The 23780-nt window shown below is 42.1% G+C and overlaps 1 protein-coding gene across 1 annotated transcript in view; it reads left to right on the top strand.

The window, feature by feature from the left end:
- Positions 1-23780, top strand: part of pcloa (piccolo presynaptic cytomatrix protein a) — a 577994-nt gene that overhangs the window by 538133 nt on the left and 16081 nt on the right. The window contains exons 25-26 of the mRNA XM_060842523.1: positions 3852-3876; positions 18800-18934. Coding sequence (XP_060698506.1) covers positions 3852-3876; positions 18800-18934 — 160 coding nt within the window. The remainder of the gene's footprint in view (positions 1-3851; positions 3877-18799; positions 18935-23780) is intronic.

The raw sequence follows: 23780 nt of genomic DNA, 5'->3' as shown, positions 1-23780 counted from the left end.
ATGTTGCAGTTGTATAAAACTTTAATGAGGCTACATTTGAACTATTGGGTACAGTTCTTGATTGCCACACCATAGAAAGAATGTCAAGGCTTTGGAAAAGGTGCAAAAAATGTTTCCTGGGATGTTGCTTGGATTGGAGTGTGTTAGCTATAAGGAGAAGTTGGACAAACTTGGATTGTTTTGAATAGAACATCGCAGGCTGAGTAGCGACCTGATAGATGTACATCGATTATGAGAGACATATAGTGGGTGGATAGTCAGTCTTTTTCTCCCATGGTGAACATATCAAATAGATTTAAAGTGAGGGGGGAGAAGTTTAAAGGAGATGTGTGAGACAATTTTTACACAGGCTTGGTGTCCCTGTGTTGAATTGTTCTATGTTCTGTTCCACTGTATTCCTGACTTTTGCCCTTGTAAATGGTGAACACATTTTGAGGAGTCAGCAGGTGAGTTAATTGCCACAGAACTCCTAGCTTTCTGACCAGCTCTTTTCTAGCCCAGTTCAACATTTGGTCAAAGGTAACCCTGGTTCAGTGAAGAGCACACAAGGCCAAACCCGAGCAGCCTCAGACATAACTAAAAAATGTCAACCTTGTTAAGCGACAGCACTGGACTACTTGCATGTTGAACAGCACAAGAACATAGCAACAGGAGTAGGACATTCAGTTCCTTGAGTCTGTTCCATCATTCAATGAGATTATGGATGATCTGTGGCTTAACATCTTTTACCTGCATTTGGCCCGTATCCCTTAATACTTTACTTAACAAAAATCCATCTCAGATGTAAAGTTAACAATTAAATGAGCATCCACTGCCATTTGTGGAAGTGTAGAAGGGCTTCCTATCATCTATGCAGTCTGGACCTAATTCTCAGACTATGCCCTAGTTCTGGAATCCCCAAGCAGTAGGTGGAATCCCTATCTTTTCCCACTAATAGCTTGAAAACTTTGTCAGATCACATAGTTTTCTAAATTCTACAGATCTTATTTGTATAATCTCTCCTCATAACTTAAACCTGAAGTCCAGATGTCATTCTTGGAAACCTGCATTGCACTCCCTCCAAGACCAATATATCCTTCCTCAGTGTGGTGTCCAGTTCTGGTCTCAGTACTCAGTACTAACCAGAGTTTTGTATAACTTGTGCATCCTTTTACTCCAACTCACTAGTTAAAAAGGCCAGCATTCCATTCTGATGAAGAATTGCTGGTCACAAAATGTTAACTCTGTATTCTTCCCACAGATGTTACCAGACCTGCTGAGTCTCTCCAGCAATTTCAGTCTTTGTTCTAGCATAACATTAGCTTTCTTTATTATTTTCTGCACCTATTGGTGACTTTCTAAAAATCTGTGCACCTAAACCCCACTAAGTCTCTTTGGACATCCATTGTATTTAACTTCATACCATCCAGAAAGTACCCTGATCTATCTTTTCCCAATCTAAAATGAATAACCTCGCATTGTTTGCAATCTTCCCAAGATTCTGAAATGTTTACAGTAGATTGGACAAATTTAACACTTCTATTCAAGAAATAAGGGAGACAGAAGAAGGAAATTATATTTTACTATTAACTGTATCTTTTTCATACTATTATTGTTTCCTTAGGCAATTACCTTAAACCTCTGTCTCTGTTTCTCGTGGACATTAACAGCACAGAAGAAGGCCATTCAGCCCATTGTGCCTGCACTGGTCAATAAATATCTGATTACTGTAATTCCTTTTCCTAGTTTTTGGCCCATAGCCCTGGAGGCTGTGGAATTGCAAGCGAATATGTAAATGCTACTTAAATGTTACAAGCATTTCTGACTCAATGACCCTCTGAGAGTCCGGAATCCCAACAACCTCCAACTGGAAAAAAATCTTAACTCTTCCCTTAGTCTTCTACCTCTTGCCTTAAACCTATGTTCAATTTATCCACCAATGGGAACAATCATTCTCTATCTATTCCATCCAGACCCCTAATAATTTTGAACACTTCAATTAAATCTCTTCTCAATCTTCTCTTTTTCAAGAAGGACAGAACAAACTTTTCCTAAATCACAGATTTTCCCCTAGAATTATTCTTACAGTCTCTTTCTGCACCTGCTCCCCACCCCTCCCCCCACCCCCCCACCCCCACCCCAAAATGCCTTAACATTAAGTTGATTCTTGGGATGTAAATATTGTCTTGTGAGGAAAGGTGGAAAAGGCTGGGCTAATGCTCCCTGTTGTTAACAGCAATAGGAAATGATACTATTGAAATATATTAGATCCTGAGGGCTTACAGACCTGTACTTCACACCAATTTACTCTTTCCTTCCTTTCTTAAATAGAAGCTTTTGCTACTTTCCACTCTACATGAACTGTTCCAGAATCTATAAGCTTTTAAACGAAGGTCATTAATTCATCTATTACCTCTGTATCCATGTCTTTCAACCCTCTGGGATGTAACCCTAATGTAAGTGGAGGGACCTAACAACCTTCAGTTCTATTAAAATAGAACTAAAACACTGCAAACTCTTGAGATCTGAAATAAAAACAGCAATTGCTGGAGAAGCTCAGCATCTGGAGATAGGATGTTTTAATGTTATTCACAAGTTTATTTTAATATTTCATTTTCTCTTTCTATCACTTTCTTGGTCATTCTTTGTTGAATTCTGAAATGGTCTGAATCTTCAGGCTGACCACATTATAATCCTCTCATAAAGTGGGAATATTCACTGATGATTGCACAATGTTAAACACCATTTATGACTCTGCAGATACTGAAGCAGTCCATGTCCATATACAGCAAGACCTGGACAATAACCATGTGTGCAGCATCATATGTGCAGGTAACATTTGCATCACTCAAGTGCCAAACATTGACCATCCCTAACAAGAATGAATCTAATCATCACCCTTTGACATTCAATGTCATTACCATCATTGACTCCCCCACTGCAATATCTCGGGGGTTACCTTCTGACCAGAAAATGAACATCAGCAGCCATTAATAATGTGGTTACAAGAGCAGAGTTAAAGGTTGGTAATTCACCTGCCAACTCCCTATAGCCTATCCACCATCTACAATTCGCAATACAGGCATGTGATGGAATATTTGCTTGGATGAGGGCAGCTCAACAACTGCCAAGGTGATTGACACCATTCAGGACAAAACTGCCTGTTTTAATGTCCACCCAATCTATCATTTTCATCATTTACATCCTCTACCAGAGATACACTGTGACAGTCGTGTGTACTATCTATAAGATGTATTGCAATAATTCACCAAGACTCCTTCAGCACCACTATCCAAACCAGTGACTTCAATCACCTAGAAGGAGAAGGGCAAAAGATGCATAGCACCACTACCTGCAAGTACCCCTCTAAGCCACAGCTCAACCGAACTTTGTTCACTGTTTCTGTTCACTGTCAAAATCCTGGAACTTTTATCCTCAACAGCATGATGGGTATACCTACATCCCAAGCACTGCAGGACTTCAAGAAAGCAGCTAGTCACCATCTTCTAAAGGGAAATTAGCAATAGACAATAAATGCTAACCAAGCCAATGATGACCACATCCCATGAATGAAATTAAAAAAATCACCTTGATAGATGAATATCTAATTTCCTGACATATACCATGTGAAACATTATCACTATTCTTTGGTGACGTAAATATAATCCTCCCAGTCTTTGCCACTTGCTGATTCTTTGCTCCACCTAAACATATTTGACATCTTGATCTTCTAAAACAGGATCTTCTCCTTTTCTAATGCACTAATCAATTTTCTCCTGTTCTTGCTTTTCAATAGGGGTAAAATGAGCCAGGATACCGATCTCACACTGAAAGGTGAAAAGCACAAAGTATCGGATCAGTTGAAGCAGCAGGGACTTGGACTGGCAGAGACTGATGGTAAGATGCAAGGAGAATACAGAGATAATGGTGTCCAGAGTTGTGTGTACTAAACAATCAAGAGGGACTACTGAAGGCATGGATGCCAAGTGGTGTGATGAGCAAATCAAATTTGAATGAAAATTATATTTTTATTTCTTTGTGTTTTCCTAGCCAAAGGCATTTCAGCAGCAATAAATATATAATGTAGCTTTTCTTACTTTGCGACAAGACAAAGGCTTGTCCTAAAACATTGTCATCTGCCAATTGTCTCACAATACTGGATAATTTAATCTGAACAAAAATACTGTATCTCAGGGCTGACAACTTTCAAAACAGGTTGAGTGTGTGAAAAATATGTTTAGGAAAATGCTTACATATTCTGTGGAAACTATAGGTGAGAGCCCATAGTGTGCAAAGGGTACCTATGGGTCAGCATGAAACATATTTTGCTGACCGATCAGCAAATCTATTGTCAATATTTTCTCTCTGCTGATGAAATAGAGGCATATCATGTTCCAGCAAATGATGCAAGTCAGAGTGAATTCAGCTGCATTGTATGTTAAGAGATGAAGACAAGTTTGAATGGCCTTTAACGCTAAGAGTGTAATCAATAAGACTGATAAGTTAAAGGTGTGGGTTGACACATGGAAGTATGCGTCAATAAAATGTGGAGCTGGAAAGAGCACAGCAGGTCAAGCAGGATGAAAGGAGCAAGGGAGTCGATGTTTCAGGTTGGAACCTTTCATCAGGAGTGGGAGGGGGGAAGGGGGCTGAAAAATAAATAGAAGGAGGGGTTCAGACTGAGGAAAAGATCGGTGAGATGGAGATAAATGGATGCAGGTATGAGGTGGAAAGACTGGAGCAGATAAGTGAGGACGAGAATGGACAAGTTAGGAGGCCAAGGGGATGGGGCAAAGAGAGAGGGCTAGATTTGGGCTGAGGTGGGGAGTGGAGAAATTTGGAAGCCAATGAATTCTATTTTAAAGCTGTATAATTGCAAGCTCCCAAGACAGAGGTTGAGGTGTTCTTCCTCCAGTTTACGTGTGGCATTATTTTGACAGTGGAGAAAGCCCAGAATGGACATGTCATCAAGGGAATAAGAGGGTAGTTGAAATGGCTGGCAACCCGAAGGTGGGGTTGATTGGAGCAATTGGACCACAGAGATAGTCCCTGAATTGGTGCCCGAGTTTGCGCTCGGTCAGTCCGAAGTACAGGACATCACATCGAGAGCAATGGCTGAAATAAATCAGGTTAGAGAAAATACAGGTGAATCTCTGCCAGACTTGGAATGATTCTTTGTGGCTTTGACAGAGGTGAGGGGGTAGGGGCAGGTTTTGCACCTCCTGCAGCTGTAGGGAAAGGTGCCAGATCTGGAGAAAAGGTTGGTGGGGAGTGTGGACCTAACAAGGGAGTCATGGAGAGAACATTCCCTGCAGAAAGCCGATAGGACGATAGGAGTCAGGAAGGAAATATCATTTTGATGGTGGGGTCAGACTGCAAGTGGCAGAAATGGCAGATGATGATGTGTTGGACTTGAAGATTATTGGGGTGAAATATGAGGCTCAGGGGAACTCTATATTTGTTGTGGTTGTGGCAGTTTGGTTTGAGTGCAGTGGTGTGGGAAATGGAGGAGATGCAATTGAGGACATTGTTGATCACATGGGAGGGGAAATTACAGTCCTTGAGGTAGGATGACATTTGGGATGTCCTGGAGTGGAATCACTCATCCTGGGAGCAGAAACGGCAAAGGCGAAAGAATTGGGTATGGGATTCATTTTTGCAGGAGTGGGTGGTTGGAAGAAGGTGTAGTTAAGGTAGCTGTGGGGGTTAGTGAGTTTGAAATAGATGTCAGTGCTGATTCAGTTGTACAAATGAGGATGGAGAGGTCCAGGAAGGGGAGGGAGGTGTCAGAGATAATCCAAGTGAACTTGAGGTTAGAGTGGAAGGTGTAGATAAAGTAGATGAATTGCAGAGAACTCCTTGTGGGAGGGTGAGGTGGTTTGGATACAGTCATCGATGTAGCAGAGGGAAAGGTAGGAGATGGTATCAGTGTAGCTGTGGAAGAGGCACTGTTCCACATATCCTACAAAGAGGCTGGTTTGTAGAAAGTGGGAGTAAAAGGAAAAGTAAAGAGGAGTAGCTATGGGTACTCACATGAGTCCGAGCTATGTCAGCCTCTTCATGGGATAAGTATATCGGTGCCTCTTCCCCAGCTACACATGACACCATCTCCCACCTTTGCCTCCGCTACAACGATGACTCTATCTGCTCTGCCTCATGCTCCCATAAGGAGCTCGAAAGTTCATCTACTTCACCCACACCCTCCACCCTGAACTCAAATTCATCTGGACCGTCACTGATACTTTCCTCCCCTTCCACAACCTTTCTATCTCCATGTCTGGCAACTGACTTAACACTGACATCTGTTTGAAACCCACTAATTCTCACAGTTACCTCAACTACATCTCCTCCCACCCGCAACCTTGTAAAAATGCAATCCCATATTCCCAATTCCTCCACCTCTATTGCATCTGTTCCCAGGATGAGAGATTGCACTTCAGAACATCCCAGATATTCTCTGACTTCAAGAACCATAATTTCCCCTCCCCTGTGATCAACAATGCCCTCAACCACATCTCCTTCATTTCCCACACATCTGCTCTCAAATCCCTCCACCCACCCCAACCATGACAAGGATAGAGTCCCTCGGTCCTCACATTTCACTCCAATAATCTTAAAATCCAACACACCTTCCTCTGCCATTTCTGCCACTTGCAGTCTGACCCCACCACCAAAATGATATTTTCTTCCGTCTCGCTATCCACCTTTCCGCAACGAACATTCCCTCCACAAGACCCTTGTTAGGTCCCCAGACCCCACCAACCTAAAAATCCTAAGGTATTTTATAAATACATTGAAGGAAAGAGGTTAATGAGGGAAAGAGTCAGGACCATTAGGGGTCAAGAGAGCAACCTAAGTGTGAAGCTGCAGCATATTGGAAGGGTGTTGAATGAATTCTTTTCTTTGTTCTGCACTCTGGTAAAGAAGAACGTAGATACAGAATTCGGAAAAAGGGACTGTGAGGAACTTGCACAATTTAACATAGAAAATGGCAAGTATTGGAAACTTTGTCAGGCTGATATCCTGGCTGGATAAATTGCTTCCCATGCTGCAATGGGAAGTAGGGCAGTAAATTACAAGAGTTCTGACATAAAATGGAGGAAATGCCAGAGGACTGGAAGATGCTAATGTGGTTTCCTTCCCTAAAGGGCATGAGTGAACCAGGTAGGTTTTTTCCTAAGAATCGACGAATGATTCATAGTTGTCATTAGAGTCGTAATTCCAGATTTTCATTGAATTCAAATTTCACTATCTGCCATGATGAGATTTCAATTTAGGTCCCCAGAACATTATCTAGTTCTCTGGATTAACAGTCCAGTGATAATACTGCTCTGTTTCCTTTCTTGAAGACCAAAGCAATGGCAGCTTTCCTGAGATCGGCAGGGATATCTTCTTGAAGAAGATATTCCTGAAGAAGGGGTCATGCCTGAAACGTCGATTCTCCTGCTTTTTGGATGCTGCCTGACCAGCTGTGCTTTTCCAGCAACACATTTTCAGCAGGGATATCTTCTTTATCTAAGATTTGCAGAAAAAGTTGATGGAGATGAAGAGTAAGCTCTGCTCTTCCAAGTGTTAAAATCTCCACTGGAATCCTGTAATTCCTATGACTTTTCCATTCTTCACATGACTAATGGAGGCTTTAGTTTTTGTCACACTAAATGCATGTCCAAGATCATCTTTAATGGGCAGTTGGAAGATTTCCTCAAGCATATCTCATTGCCAATTATATTGTGGTTTCAGAGTTGTTTTAAGTGTTCCCTCCATCGGAAGCTGATATTTTTTCTGTTGCTGAGAAGTATCCTTACTCTGCCCCTGTTTGATATCATGGTGTTGGGCTAAATATTGCCTTAGTAGCACAGAAGAAGTCCCAGATGTTGATATTGTCGGCAAGAAGTTTCTGCTCTTTAATTTTCTCAGTCCACCATGGTTCTTGATTTGCCTTGGTCTTCCTTGTAATTCAATCTTTGCTGTTTAATGAGTTTTCCTCTTTGCATCACTGTTCATGTTGTTTTGTCTGGCATGGAGAGCTTGCCTCCTTGTTGATGAGGTCTTGGATGATGTAGTCATTCTCATCAAACCAGTCTTGGTGTTTATTGGTCTTATAGCTGATGGTTTCTTCACAGCATGAGATGATGGCTGTCTTCAGCTCTTTCCAGATTTCATTCAATCCATTAAAATGAACTCTTCGGGGATTTTAGTGAAGATATTGTAGGAAGAATATAAGAACTAGGAGCAGAAGTAAGCCATCAGGCCCTTCGAGCCTGCTCTGCCATTCAGTAAGATCATGGCTGATCTTTTTGTGGACTCAGCTCCACTTACCCATGCTCTGACTGTATCCCTTAATTCCTTTATTGTTCAAAAATGCTTTAAAAACATTTACTGAAGTAGCGTCAGCTACTTCACTGGGCAAGGAATTCCATAGGTGAAAGTGAGGAGATCAGAGTCGTAGAGTGTGATGCTGGAAAAACACAGCCAGTCAGGCAGCATCTGAGGTGCAGGAGAATCAACATTTCGAGCATAAGCCCTTCATCAGGAATGAGACATAGGGAATTCCATAGATTTACAATCATCTGGGTGAACAAGTTCCTTCTCAATTCAGTCCTAAATTTCCCCCCCCCCCCCCCCCCCCACGTTTAAGGCTATGCCCTCTTGTCCTAGTTTCATCCACCAGTGGAAACATCCTCTCTACTTCTATCTTATCTATTCTCTTTCATAATTTTATATGTTTGTATAAAATTCCCCTCATTCTTCTGAGTTCAAATGAATATAATCCCAATCTACTCAGTCTCTCCTCATCAGCCAACCCCCTCATCTCCAGAATCAACCTAGTGATCCTCCTCTGCACTCCCTCCAGTGCCGGTACATCCTTTCTCAAGTAAGGAGACCAAAACTGCACAGTACTCCACGTGTGGCCTCATCAGCACTTCACACAGCTGTAACATAATGTCTCTGCTTTTAAACTCAACCCCTTTAGCAATGAAGGACAAAATTCTATTTGCCTTCCTAATTACTTGTTATACTTTCAGACCAACCCTCTGTGACTCATGCACAAGGACACCCAGGTCCTTCTGCACAGCAGCATGCTGTAACTTTTTACCATTCAAGTAATAATCCTTTTTACTGTTACTCCTACCAAAATGGATGACTTCACATTTATTAACATTTTATTCCATCTTCCAGATCTTTGTCTACTCACATAAAGTATCTATATTCCTCTGCAAAGTCATAGAGTCATAGAGCTGTACAGCATGGAAACAGATCCTTCGGTCCAACTCATCCATGCAGACCAGATATCCCAACCCAATCTAGTCCCACCTGCCAGCACCTGGCCCATATCTTTCCAAACGCTTCCTATTCGTATAGCCATCCAGCTGCCTTTTAAATATTGCAATTGTGCTAGCCTCTACCACTTCATCTGGCATATCATTCCACTTTGCGCACTTTGCTCTGCCACTCATCTTAGCATCTTCGGCAAACTTTGACACACTACACGTGGTCTACAACTCCAAATCATCTGTATAAGTTGTGAATAACTGCAGTCCCAACATTGATCAAGCATCTGCAGTTCTCACTTTCTCCTAACTGATCCCTGAGGCACAACACTAGTTACTGATTTTCAACCAGAATAGCACTCATTTATCCATGCTGTTTGATGAATTTGCACATTATCCCTGTGTCTGCATGGGTTTCCAGTGGGTGTTGTGGTTTCCTCCCATAGTTCAAAGATTTGTAGGTTAGATGGATTGACCATGCTAAATTGCCCATGGTGTCCAAGAATATGCAGGCTATATCGATTAGCCACGGAAAATATTGGATTATAGGGATAAAGTAGGGGGATAGGTCAGGGTGGGATGCTCTTCAGAGGGTCAGTGTGGACTGCATGGGCTGAATAGCCTGCTTCCACACTGTAGGAACTCTATGATCAGCTCTCATTGATTGCCATAGGGCTTGTGTTGTGTGTATAGGGGCGGGGCAAGTAGTTGAATTTTTCAATGCCTTGAGCAGAATATCTTTTAAAATAGGAATGCCGTTGCACATCAGTAAATGTATAGTCCCTGATGGAAGGTAGATCCAGTTCCAGTGACAAGGAAACTTCAACAACTGGAGATTTACCAACTGCTGCAGGTCTTCATCAGTTGTTGATATCACATAAGCATTTTCCATCTGCATCACCATTGAGAACTTGTTTTGGACTGGGTGTTGCCTGGTTCCTCTCCTCTTCCTCCTGCTCTGCTACGAGTTGAGAACTTATGTCAGTGGCAGGGAAATTATTGGAGGTGATTCACAGGGACAGAATTTACTCACATTTGGAAAGAAAAGTCTTATTTGTAATAGGCAGTATGGCGATGTGCGGGTGAGGTCGAATCTCACAAAATTGATTGTGTTTTTTGAGAAAGTAACAAAAATTATTTTTGAGGTCAGGGCAGTAGATATTATCTATGTGGACTTTAGCAAGGCCTTTGACAAGGTTCCTCATGGTAGGCTGATGCAATAACTGGAGTCATGTAGTATCCGTGGTGAACTTGTAAAATGGATTCAGAACTGGCTTAGAACAAAGAACAATGCAGCACACATGCGGGCCCTTCAGCCCTCCAAGCCTGTGCTGACTCATTTTTCCCTTCCATGCTAAAACTATCTTCACTTACAGGATCCGTATTCTTCTATTCCCTTTCTATTCATGTATTTGTCCAGGTGCTTCCTGAATGCTGCTATTCTGCCTACTTCAACCCCTTCCACTGGCAGCAACCTTCCAGGCACTTATTACCCTTTGTGTGAAAAACCCACCTCGCATATCTTCTTTAAACTTCCCCTAGCTCCTTGAACCTGTGTCCCTTAGTAATTGATCCCTCCACCCTGGGAAAAAGACTTATGCTTTCCACTCTATCCATACCATTCACAATCTTATAAACTTTTATCAGATCGCCCCTCAATTTCCTGCTTTCCAGTGAAAACAAACACAGTCCATCAAATCTTTCTTCATAGCTTAGTCATAGTAGACAGATAGTCGGAGTGAAAGGGTGCTTTTCAGACTGGAGATCTGTGACCAGTAGTGTTCCACAGGGATCAGTGCTGGGACTCCAAGAGTTTATAATTTTTTAATATTCATTCATATGATGTGGGCACCGCAGGCTGACCAACATTTATTGCCCATCTGTTGTTGCCTTTTAGAAGGTGGTGGTGAGCTGTCTTCTCGAACTGCAGCAGTCCACCTGCTGTGGTTTGGACCACGAAGCCATTAGAGAGGGAATTCTAGATTTAGACCCAGTGATAGTGAAGGAACAGTAATATGTTTCCAACTCAGTATGGTCAGTGGCTTGGAGGAAACTTGCAGGTGATATTGTTCCCATATATCTATTGCCTTTGTCCTTCTCAATGGAAATAGTCATGGGTTTGGAAGGTGCTGCCAGAGGATCTTCGGTGAATTTCTGCAGTGCATCTTGTTTTAACACAGACTGCTGCTACTGAGGCTTGGTGGTGGCATGAGTGGATGCTCGTGGATGCGGTTTAACAGCATCCAGGCTGTTTTGTCCTGGATGCTGTTAAACTTCTTGAGTCTCGTTGGAGCAACACCCATTCAAGCAAGTGTACAGTATTCCATCACACTCTGATTTTTACCTTGTAGATGATGGATAGGTTTTGAAGAGTCAGGAGGTGAGTTACTCATTACATTATTCCTAGCCTCTAACTTACTCATATAGCCACCATGTTTATGTGGTGAGTCTAGTTGAGTTTTCGATCAATCATAACTCCCAGAATGTTGATAGTGGGGGATTGAGTAACACCACTGAATGTCAAAGGGTCTTGGTTAGATTGCCTCCTATTGGAGATGGCCATTGTCTGGAATTTGTGTTGTACAAATGTTATTTTCCACTTGACAGCCCAGCCTGGATATTATCCTGACCTTGTTGCATTTGGACATAGACTGCTTCAGTATCTGAGGAGTTGCAAATAGAGCAGAACATTGAAATATCCCGACTACTGTACTGGGAAAGTCATTGATGAAGCAGCTGAAGATATTTGGGCTCAAACACAACCCTGAGGAACTCCTGCAGATATGTACTGGAGCTGAGATGACTGATCTCCAAAAACCACAACCATCATCCTGTGTGCCAGCTATGACTCCAAATAGTGGAGAGTTTGCCTCCTGGTTTCCATTGATTCCAGTATTGCTAGAGCTCATTGATACCATACTTGGTCAAATGCAGCCATGATATCAAGGTCTATCACTCTCACCTCACCTCTGGAATTCAGCTCTTTTGTCATGTTTGAACAAAGGCTGTAATGATTGGTCTTGGCAGAACCCAAACTGGGCGTCACTGAGCAGATTATTGCTGAGCAGGTGCTGCTTAAGAGTACTATTGGTGACACTTTCCATCATTTCACTGAAGCTCAAGAGTAGACTTTATGGGGCAATGATTGGCCAGGTTGGATTAGTCCTGCTTTTTATGTGCAGGGTATACCTGGGCAATTTTCTACATTTGGAGGTACATGCCAGTCTTGCAACTGTTTTGAAACAGCTTCGTCAGAGGAGCAGCAAATTCTGGGGCACATACCTTAGGTACTATTGTCGGAATGTTGTCAGGGTCTATATCCTTTTCAGTATCAATTGCCTCCAACCATTCCTTGAGAGCACATGGAGTGAATTGAATTGGCTGATGACTGATGTCTGTAATGCTGCAGACACTGGAGGACATCAAGATGGATCAGCTACTTGGCACTTCCATCTGAAGATTGCTGTGAATGCTACAGCTTTATCTTTTGTACTGGCGTCTTCCATCTTGCAGATAGGGATATTTGTGGAGCTTCTCTTGCCAGTGAATTGTTTAATTGTCCTCCACCATTCACAGCTGGATGTCGTAGGACTGCAGAGCTTAGATCTGATCCGTTGGTTATGGGCTTACTGAGCTCTGTCTATCACTTCCTGCTTATGCTGTTTGTAGCCTCACCAGGTTGACACCTTTTTAGGTATGCCTGGTGCTGCACCTGACATGCCCTCCTGCACTCTCCATTGATCCCATGGCTTGATGGTAATATTTGAATGGGGGATATGCTGGGCCAACAGGTTGCAGATTGTGATGGAGAGCAATTCTGCTGTTGTTGGTGGCCCACAGTGCCTCATGGATGCCCAGTCTTGAGTTAAAAATCACACAACACAAGCTTATAGTCCAATATGTTTATTTGGAAGTATTAGCTTTCGGAGTGCTGCTCCTTCTTCAAGTAGCTGTGGAGCAGGATCATAAAACACAAAATTCAAAGCAACAGATCACAGTGTCATGCATGCAACTGATACAATATATTGAACAAACCTAGATTGCTGTTAAGTCTTTCATCTTTCAGAATGAGTTGCAGGTTTCAGTTCATTAATATGTAAATCCCAGAACTTCTTTCAAATCACATTCTTGAGATAACAAAGTGTTATTTTAAAAAAAAGTGACATCTCAGCTCAGAAATGCATTAAAGGTATGAGGTTAGAGTCTGTATCCCAATCTTGAGTCAGACTGGTTCTACTTCCAAAGTGGGAATTTATAAAATGCTACACAGATTGACTGCCTGAATTGACTGCCTACAGATTGTGTCCTTTTTGAACAAAATATCTGCCTTCCGAAGATACACAAAGGCAACACACCTGGTCAACCCATTGTGTGAGATAATGGAACCCTGTATGAGAACCTCTCTGACTATGTTGAGGGCATCTTGAAACCCATTGTACAGGGGACCCTCAGCTTCTGCCGCAAGACTACAGATTTCTTGCAGAAACTCAACATTCATGGACTAGTCAAACTAGGAACATTCCTCATCATAATTGGTGTTTCAGCACTCTACACTAGCATACCCTATGATGACGACATTGCTACAACAGCCTCAGTACTCAATACCAACAACTGCCAATCTCAGAGCACCATCCTACAACTCATCTGCTTCATCCTCTACCACAACCTTTTCACTTTTGACAGTCAGTTCTTCATCCAGACACACAGAACAGCCATCGGATCCAAATGTGTATCCCAATATACCAACCTTTTCATGTACAAATTTGAACAAGACTTCTTTGCCGCACAGGACCTCCAACCAGCACTATACACCAGATATATTGATGACATTTTCTTCCTCTGGACCCATGGTGAGGAGTCACTGAAACAACTACACAGTGAGATGAATGCATTTCATCCAACCATCAGACTTACCAAGGATGACTGTTTAGTATCTGTCTCATTCTAAGACACATGCATCTCCATCCAAGTTGGATACCTCAGCACCTCACTCTACAGCAAGCCCATGGATAACCTCACAATGCCACACTTCTCTAGCTTCCACCCTACAAATATTAAAACAACAATCCTCTATTTTCAAGCTCTACACCTACAGAGGATTTGTTCAGATGACGAGGAACACAATGGACACCTGAAGGTGCTGAAGGATGCCTTCATAAGAACAAGATATGATGCTCAACTCATTGATTGCCAGTTCCAATGTGCCACAGCTAGAAACCGTAATGACCTCCTCAAGGAGACAGACAAGGGCTGTGACCAATAGGGTATTTTTTTTGTTCAGTAATTCCCGGGATCGGAGAAACTACACCATGTTCTTCGCAGACTGCAACACATTATCAATAAAGATGAACACCTCACCAAGATCTTCCCAACGCCCCCACTTCTTGCCTTTAACCAACTGTCAAACACTAAATGGACTATTTTTTGCAGCAAACTGCCCAGCCATCAGGACAACTGCAAGACATGTAAGAGTATCAACATGGATACTACCATTATCAGTGGGGACACCACCCACTATGTACGTGGCAGGTACTCATGACTTGGCCAACATTGCCTATCTCATTCGCTGAAGGCGAGGATGCTGCAGCACATGGTACATTGTTGAGACCAAGCAGATGCTACGATAATGGATAAATGGACACCATGCAACAATCGCAAGACAGGAATGTTCCCTCGCAGTCGGGGAACACTTCAGCGGTCAAGGGCATTCAACTTCAGATCTTCAGGTGACCATCCTCCAAGACATACTTCAGGAAATGCAACAGCACAGAATGGCTGAGCAGAGGCTGATAGCCAAATTCGATACCCATGAGGATGGCCTCAACCAGGACCTTGGGTTCATGTCACACTGCAGATGACCCTACTATACAACACACGTTCACACACATATACACTCACACATGTACAGATGCACACACACTCTGACATACACTTACACAGACCCTTTCTCAAACACACGCTGTCTCTCAGACACACAGACACATCCATCCCGAGAGGCACACACGCAAACACACTCTCTCACATCTCCTTACAGTTATACACCATTTTCACACACACACACACACACACACACAAACACTCTCTTTCTCTCTCTCTCTCTCTCTCTCCACCAGATGTTGCAGGAATGTGTGTAGGGTTAGGGAAACGGTGTCCACTGTTATGTTAGTAGGCACATTGCAGGGAACCAAGGCCTGTTGGAAGGTTAGAGTTGATGTGAGCCATGATCAGACTCGCGAAGCACTTCATGATTATGGAGGTGTGAGCCACCAGGTGGTAGTCTTTAAGATATGTTGCAAGGGAAGGGGGTAAATGGAGGACACTGTTCATGGAATACCAAGTCTACTGTATTCACTGACCGCAAAACAGTTGCACTTCGTAAGTGAGACCAAACACAGGTTGGATGTGTCATTTCAATTGACCATCTGACTCTCATGTTAACATGTGGTCTAACATCTGGTGCAGTGTTCAAGCAATGACCAATATAATCTCCACGAATATGCTCTGCCCACATATTTTACAGCCTTCAGAACTCATCACTGACTTCAACAACTTCATAGCATAAATACCTCCTGTGTTAATCCATGTTTTGATTACACCTCATTCTCCCTGATTACTCCAAGTGTCTGGTTTGCATATGTTTGCTCTCAGCATAGCTTACCCATTTTCTGCTATTAATACCAATTCTTCATCTATATCACTCTTCTGCTACAATAGACTCTCGCTTTGCCATTAGCTCTCACCATCAGTTCCATTTGATAATTGCAACCAATTAAAACATCTTCATTATTTTGTCTGTTTTTCTAATAATTAAGTGCCCTGTCATTGAAATTTCATTAACTATTCAGAACATTTTATTTTGATACTCAGATGGAGTTATCATCATCCATAAGTATCACTGCTCATTTCTTATTGACTGGTGTTTGAGGTGGACAACAAGGACACAGACACCTACTCATCTACTACAGCTCCACCTTCAATACCACGATTCTTCCCAGACTAATTCCAAAAATTCAAGACCTAGGTCTCAGCTCTGCTCTCTGCAACTGGATCCTTAGCTTTCTAACCCACAGACTGCAATCAGTAAAGATAGACATTTCTTTCAAGATAAACCTCAACAATGGAACCCACCAAGGATGTGTTCTCAGCCAGCTGCTATACTACCTGTACACCCACGACTGTGTAGCCCAATTCTGACTGAAGACTATCTGCAAGTTTGCTGACGACACCACTGTGGTAGGATGGCTATCAAAGAATGATGAATCAGAATATAGAAAAGAAATAGAGGGCTTGGTGTCATGATGCAATGATAGCAATCTCTGTCTGCATGTCAGCAAAACAAAAGAACCAATCATTGACTTCAGGAAGAAAGGAGGAGGACATTCCCCATGTCTACGTCAATGGAGCTGAGTTGGAGAGCATCAAGTTCCAAGAAATGACACTAACTAACGACCTATCCTGGACTTTCCACATAGATGCGACGGTCAAGAAGGCATAACAATGCCTCTTCTTCCTCAGGTGGCTTAAGAAATTCAGCATGTCCACAAGCACTCTCACACACCTTTACAGATGTACCACAGAAAGTATACTGTCTGGGTGCATAATAGCCTGCTATAGCATCTGCACTGCTCAGGAGCATAAGAACTTACAGAAGGTTGTGTGCACAGCTCAGACTGTCACAGGAGGCAACCTTCCATTCATGGGCTCCATTTACACCTCTTATTGCTGTGGAAAGGCTGCCAACACCATCAAAGACCCCTCCCACCCCAGTAATATTTTGCTACAACCTCTTCCATCAGACAGGATATACAGAAGCTTGAATGCATGCACCAGCAGCTTCAAGAACAGCTTTTTTCCTGCTGTTATTAGACTGATGAATGGACTGTCTAACTTCAAATAATGTTGATTTTGCTAATGTTGATCTTGCTTTAAGCACCTTCTGTTCAGTGTAACCTATATGCCTCCCTGTCTAAACACTACGATTCGTATATCCTTGCTTGCTTTGATCTGCTTGCACTCATTGCAAAGCAGAGCTTTTCACTATACATCAGTACATGTGACTACAATAAATAAAATCAAAATCTCCCTCCTGATTTGTCGTGTTAGCATGGGTTTGTCTTTTACTCAGGGATCAATATTCCTATTTATTCTTCTGTGCAGGCTTTTGAAGTTTGTGCATGGCATGAATTTCGGTAACCTTTGAGGGAGTTCAAAAAAAAACAAAGAAAATTTACAGCACAGGAACAGGCCCTTTGACCCTCCAATCCTGAGTAGATCTAAATCCACTGTCTAAACCTATCACCAATTCCTAAGGATCTGTATCCCTCTGCTCTTCACTTACTCATGCATCTGTCCAGATGCACCTTAAACGAATCTACCATGCCTGTCTTTACTACCTCTGCTGGCAATGCGTTCCAGGCACCTACCACCCTCTGTGTAAAGTAAGAGTAGGTGATGGCCTTATGGTATTATCGCTAGATTATTAATCCAGGGACTCTATTAACATTCTGGGAACCTGGGTTCAAATCCTGCCACGTCAGATAATGGAATATGAATTCAATATTGATCCGGAATCTAATGATGACTGTGAAATCATTGTCAATTGTTGGGAAAAACCCACTTGATTCACTTTTGTCCTTTAAGGTAGGAAATCTGATATCCTTACCTGGTCTGTCCTACATGTGACTCTAGACCTACAGCAATTTGGTTGACTCTAATCTGTCCTCTGGGCAATTAGGATTGGGCAATAAACATTGGCCTGGCCAGTGACATCCACATCTTGTGAATGAATGAAAAAACCTGAAGTCAATGTTGTAGGTGGTGGGGACATTGTTCACTGTTCACAGAACAATGTGGTGCACAGCCATGCAACTTTGAGGGAACATTGTTGGGCATTCTCACCATCTGTCACACTTCGTTCTCTTCAACAGTATGGAAAACATTACTTTTCAAGTCAATATTCCAACAATGATACTGTAGACTTAGACCACCTCTTATCTACAGTTTCTTTTGTTCTTGCACATAACGTGGGTGTTGCTGGCTCAGAATGTCGTAAACTCAAATCTGAGAGAGTACTGCTTGGCTGAAGCTGAGCACACTTTGAGTAGAAGGACAGCCTCTGATAAAGGCTCAGGGACCATGCTCTGACAGCTTCTCAACAACGCAGTTCTTGAGAACAAACGTAAAAGGAAAACAATAGTGATTTCATCCTCAGTTTTCTTTCCTTTTGGTAATTGTAATTGTTTTTAACTTTCTCCTTATTCCTCTCCATCCTGTACTCAATGATTTAGACTGATAAGAATCTAGGATAAAACGGCAAACATTGATCTTTTATGATCTTAACTCATTTAACTAATAATGGTGCTGAAATCATTCTGTGCCCTATTATTCATGAGCATTTTTACTGGTACTAACAAATCAACACATTTGTTTTTCATAATGCCAAATGATTTGTTGGATTGAAAGTTCTGTTCATCCAATGGTGAATTCTCTCAGCTGATGGATTATTTATGAAAGTCTGCACCAATATTTTCTTGTTATTACATTCATAGGTAAAACTCAAGTGATGGGAGAAATTAAGATAGCACTGAAGAAGGAAATGAAGACAGATGGAGAGCAGCTAATCGTGGAGATTCTTCAATGCAGAAACATCACGTACAAATTTAAATCTCCTGATCATTTACCAGGTATCACTATTGGCTCACATCAGACAGAACAATGAAGCACTTTTATGCTATCTAACACATGTATAACAGTAATATGTTAAAAAGAGGTAACTCATCAAAGCGAATGTCAAATGCTGCAAGAGCATGACTCAGTGCTTTATCAATATCGCTTGTTCCAGAAATGCAGCAGTAGGTTGATTGGGGGGAGGGGAAGATTGAATATGCTCATTTTAGTCAGTTTTGATCTGTGCTGTGAATGTGTATCAAGACAGATGGTGATATCAGTATGCAGCAAAATCATCAACAACATTTACATATGAGTTTGTAATATTGTTACAATACACAAAGCAATCACATCACCCATTGGGTGAGTCAGCATGATGGTACAAACATTATGCTTTTCATTTATTGCATGTGGGTGTCATGCGCTAGGCCAGCATTTATTCCCAGTTCCTGATTGCCAGAGCTATTTAGGAGTCACCCACATTGCTGTGAGTTTGGAGTAACATAAGGCCAGACTAGAAAGCATGGAAGATTTCTTTCCCTAAAGGACATTAATAAACCAGGTAACTTTTTACAATGACTGGTTACACAATTAGGTTAGTTTTTAATTTTAAATTGAGTTCAAATTTCACCTCTTGCTATGGCAGGAATTAAACCCACATCCCTAGAACACTAGCCTAGTGTTCTAGATAACTCATCCAGTGACTTTACAACTACAGCATCGCCCCTCCCACTAAGGGAGCTGAGATATTCAGAAATAATAAACACAGATGAGCACATCTGAGCTAAGGTACTGCCTTGAAACAGTGTTTTAGCTTACAAGTTATTAGTGAAAATGTGATTTAAAAAATAATATTTGTCATGTATGTCACACTGAATGGTGTTATACTGAGATTGGAAGAGTCTAGTTTCACTATTCATTGGTCTCAACATAAATTTACTATTTACTTAGTTACTAATATGGCCATTCATATACAGGTTTCTTTAGTAAAAAGAGAAAGTGAATGTTTATTACAAAATAAAACCTATTCAACAAATTATTGAGCTGGTTAACACACACAGATTGAAATATAGAAGTATAAATATTTGCCTAGGGGCAATCAAAATGGGATTGGCAAGAGTACAGGTCCAACATGTTCCCTTTAGGGTATCATGTCGGACCAACAAATCCAGCTAATTCCCATAATTGAAGGTTCAGTAAAAAGGGAGTATAATTAAGGAAGGATATTTAAAGAGGATCTGGAAAATTTGTTTTCACCCAAAATGTGGTAGGTATTTAGAGTGCACTGTCTGGGAGAGTAGTTGAGGCGAGAAACTTTGCAACCTTTAAAAAGTGTTTAGATGAGCACTTATGGCTAATGTGGTGCCATTTGCAGCTGCAAATGTGTTGCTGGTCAAAGCACAGCAGGCCAGGCAGCATCTCAGGAATAGAGAATTCGACGTTTCGAGCATAAGCCCTTCATCAGGAATAAGAGAGAGAGAGCCAAGCAGGCTAAGATAAAAGGTAGGGAGGAGGGGCGATGGAGGTGGGATAGGTGGAAGGAGGTCAAGGTGAGGGTGATAGGCCGGAGTGGGGTGGGGGCGGAGAGGTCAGGAAGAGGATTGCAGATTAGGAGGGCGGTGCTGAGTTAGAGGAAACCGACTGAGACAAGGTGGGGGGAGGGGAGATGAGGAAACTGGAGAAATCTGAATTCATACCTTGTGGTTGGAGGGTTCCCAGGTTCGCAGGTGCCATTTGCAGCCCAGCTCTGCAGCGTATCTATATTTCTCTGTGCTAATGCTGTCCGGGTGGGTTTAAACTCATTTAGCAGGGGGATGGGAAGCAAATTTGTTGTTCCAGTGTCCAGGAGGTTGAGTGTAATAAGGTCAGAAATAAGGTTTCAAGGACACAAGAGTTCACCAGCAAACAGGAAGGTAGTTTGAAGTGTGTCTACTTCAATGCCAGGAGCATCCGGAATAAGGTGGGTGAACCTGCAGCGTGGGTTGGTACCTGGGACTTCAGTGTTGTGGCCATTTTGGAGACATGGATAGATCAGGGACAGGAATGGTTGTTGCAGGTTCCAGGATTTAGATATTTCAGTAAGAACAGGGAAGGTGGTTAAAGAGAGAGAGGTGTGGCACTGTTAGTCAAGGACAGTATTATGATAGCAAAAAGGATGTTTGAGGACTCATCTACTGAGGTAGTATGGGCTGAGGTTAGAAACAGGAAAGGAGGGGTAACTCAGTTAGGAGTTTCCTAGAGGCCTGCAAATAGTTCCAGAGATGTAGAGGAATCGATAGCAAAGATAATTCTGGATAGGAGCGAGTGTAACAGGGTCGTGGTTATGGGGGCTTAGACCTTCCAAATATTAACTGGAATTACTATAGTTTGAGTACCTTAGATTGGTCAATTTTGTCCAATGTGTGCAAGACGGTTTCCTGACATAGTATGTAGACAAGCCAACAAGGGTCGATCCACATTGGATTTGATACTGGGTAATGAACCTGGCCAGGTGTTAGATTTGGAGGTAGGTGAGCACATTGGTGATAGTGACCACAGTTCGGTTATGTTTACTCTAGTGATGGAAATGGATAGGTCTATAACGTAGGGCAAGAGTTATTGCTGGGGAAAAGGCAATTATGATGCGATTTGGTAAGATTTACGATGCATAGGATGGGGAGGGAAACTGCATGGGATGGGAACAATTGAAATATGGAGCTTATTCAAGGAACAACTACTGCATGTCCTTGATAAAATATGTACCTGTCAAGCAAGGAAAAAGTGGTTAAGCAAGGGAGCCATAGTTTACTAAAGAAGTTGAATCTTTTGTCAAGAGGAAAAAGGCTTATGTTAGGCAAAGATGTGAAGGCTCAGTTAGGGCACTTGAGAGTTACAAGTTAGCCAGGAAAGACCTAAAGAGAGAGATAAGAAGAGCCAGGAGGAAACATGAGAAGTTGTTGGCAGGTAGGATCAAGGAAAACCCTAAAGCCTTCTACCGGCATATCAGGAATAAAAGAATGACTAGAGAAAGATTACGGCCAATCAAGGATTGCAGTGCAAAGTTGTGCGTGGAGTCCGAAGAGATAACTAAAGTGCAAAATGAATATTTTTCGTCAGCATTCACACTGGAAAAAGACAACGTTGTTGAGGAGAATACTGAAATACAGACTACTAGACTAGCTAGGATTATTGTTCACAAGGAGGAGGTGCTAGTATTCTGAAAAATATGAAAATAGATAAGACCCCTGGGCCAGATGGGATTTATCCTCGGATTCTCTGGGAAGCCAGAGAGGAGATTGCAGAGCCTTTAGTTTTGATCTTTATGTCATCATTGTCTACAGAAATAGTGCCAGAAGACTGGAGGATAGCAAATGTCCCCTTGTTCAAGAAGGGGAACGGAGACAGCTCTAGTAATTATAGACCATTGAGCCTTACTTCTGTTGTGGATAAAGTGTTGGAAAAGGTTATAAGAGATAGGATTAATAATCATCTAGAGAGGAATAAGTTGATTAGGGATAGTCAACACGGTTTTGTGAAGGCTAGCTCATGCCTCACAAAGGCGGAGATGGGTACTGCAGATGCTGGAAATTAGAGCTGCAGATGCTTGGTTGCTGTCTGACCTGCTGAGATTTTCCAGCACCTCTCTAATCATGCCTCATAAAGCTTATTGAGTTCTTTGAGAAGGTGACCAAACAGGTGGATGAAGGTAAAGTGGTTGATGTGGTGTATATGGATTTCAGTAAAGCGTTTGATAGAGATCCCCATGGTAGGCTATTGCACAAAATACAGAGGCATGGGATTGAGGGTGATTTCACGGTTTGGATCAAAAATTGGCTAGCTGAAAGAAGACAGAGTATGGTGGTTGATGGGAAATGTTCATCCTGGAGTTCAGTAACTAGTGGTGTACCACAAGGATCTGTTTTCATGCCACTGCTGTTTGTTATTTTTATAAATGACCTAGATGAGGATGTAGAAGGATGGGTTAGTAAATCTGCAGATGATCTTAAGGTTGGTGGAGTTGTGTATAGTGCTGAAGGATGTTGCAGGTTACGGAGGGACATAGATAAGCTGCAGAGTTGGGCTGAGAGGTGGCAAATGAAGTTTAATGCAGAATTGTGTGAGGTGATTCACTTTGGAAGGAGCAACAGGAATACAGAGTACTGGGCTAATGGTAAGATTCTTGGCAGTATAGAGGAACAGAAAGATCTTGGTGTCCATGTACGTCGATCCCTGAAAGTTGCCACTCAGTTTGATAGGGTTATTAAGAAGGCATGCTGTGTATTAGCTTTTATTGGTAGAGGGATTGAATTTCAGAGCCATGAGGTCATGTTGCAGCTGTACAAAACTCTGGTGTGGCTGCACTTGAACCATTGCATACAGTTCTGGTCACCACATTATAGGAAGGATGTGGAAGCTTTGGAAAGGGTTCAGAGAAGATTATTAGGATGTTGCCTGCTATGGAGGGAAGGTCTTATCAAGAAAGACTGAGGGATATGAGGCTGTTTTTGTTAGAGAGAAGTTTGAGAGGTAACTTAATGAGACATATAAGATAATCAGAGGGTTAGATAGGGTGGATAGTGAGGGCCGTTTTCCTCAGATGGTGATGGCTAGCACAAGGGGTCATAGCTTTAAATTGAGAGATAATAGATATTGGACAGATTTCAGAGGTAATTTCTTTACTCAGAAAGTAGTAGGCGTGTGGAACACACTGTCTGCAACAGTAGTAGACTTGCCAAATTTAAGGACATTTAAACAGTCATTGAATAGACGAATGGATGAAAATGGAATAGTGTAGGTTAGATAGGCTTCAAATTGTTTCCACAGGTTGGTGCAACATCAAGGGCCGATGAGCCTGTATTGTGCTGTAATGTTTTATGTTCTATG

Source organism: Hemiscyllium ocellatum, chromosome 23, assembly GCF_020745735.1.
Source record: "Hemiscyllium ocellatum isolate sHemOce1 chromosome 23, sHemOce1.pat.X.cur, whole genome shotgun sequence".
NCBI classification, from domain to species: Eukaryota; Metazoa; Chordata; class Chondrichthyes; order Orectolobiformes; family Hemiscylliidae; genus Hemiscyllium; species Hemiscyllium ocellatum.
This window is presented reverse-complemented; position numbering and strand designations above follow the sequence as displayed.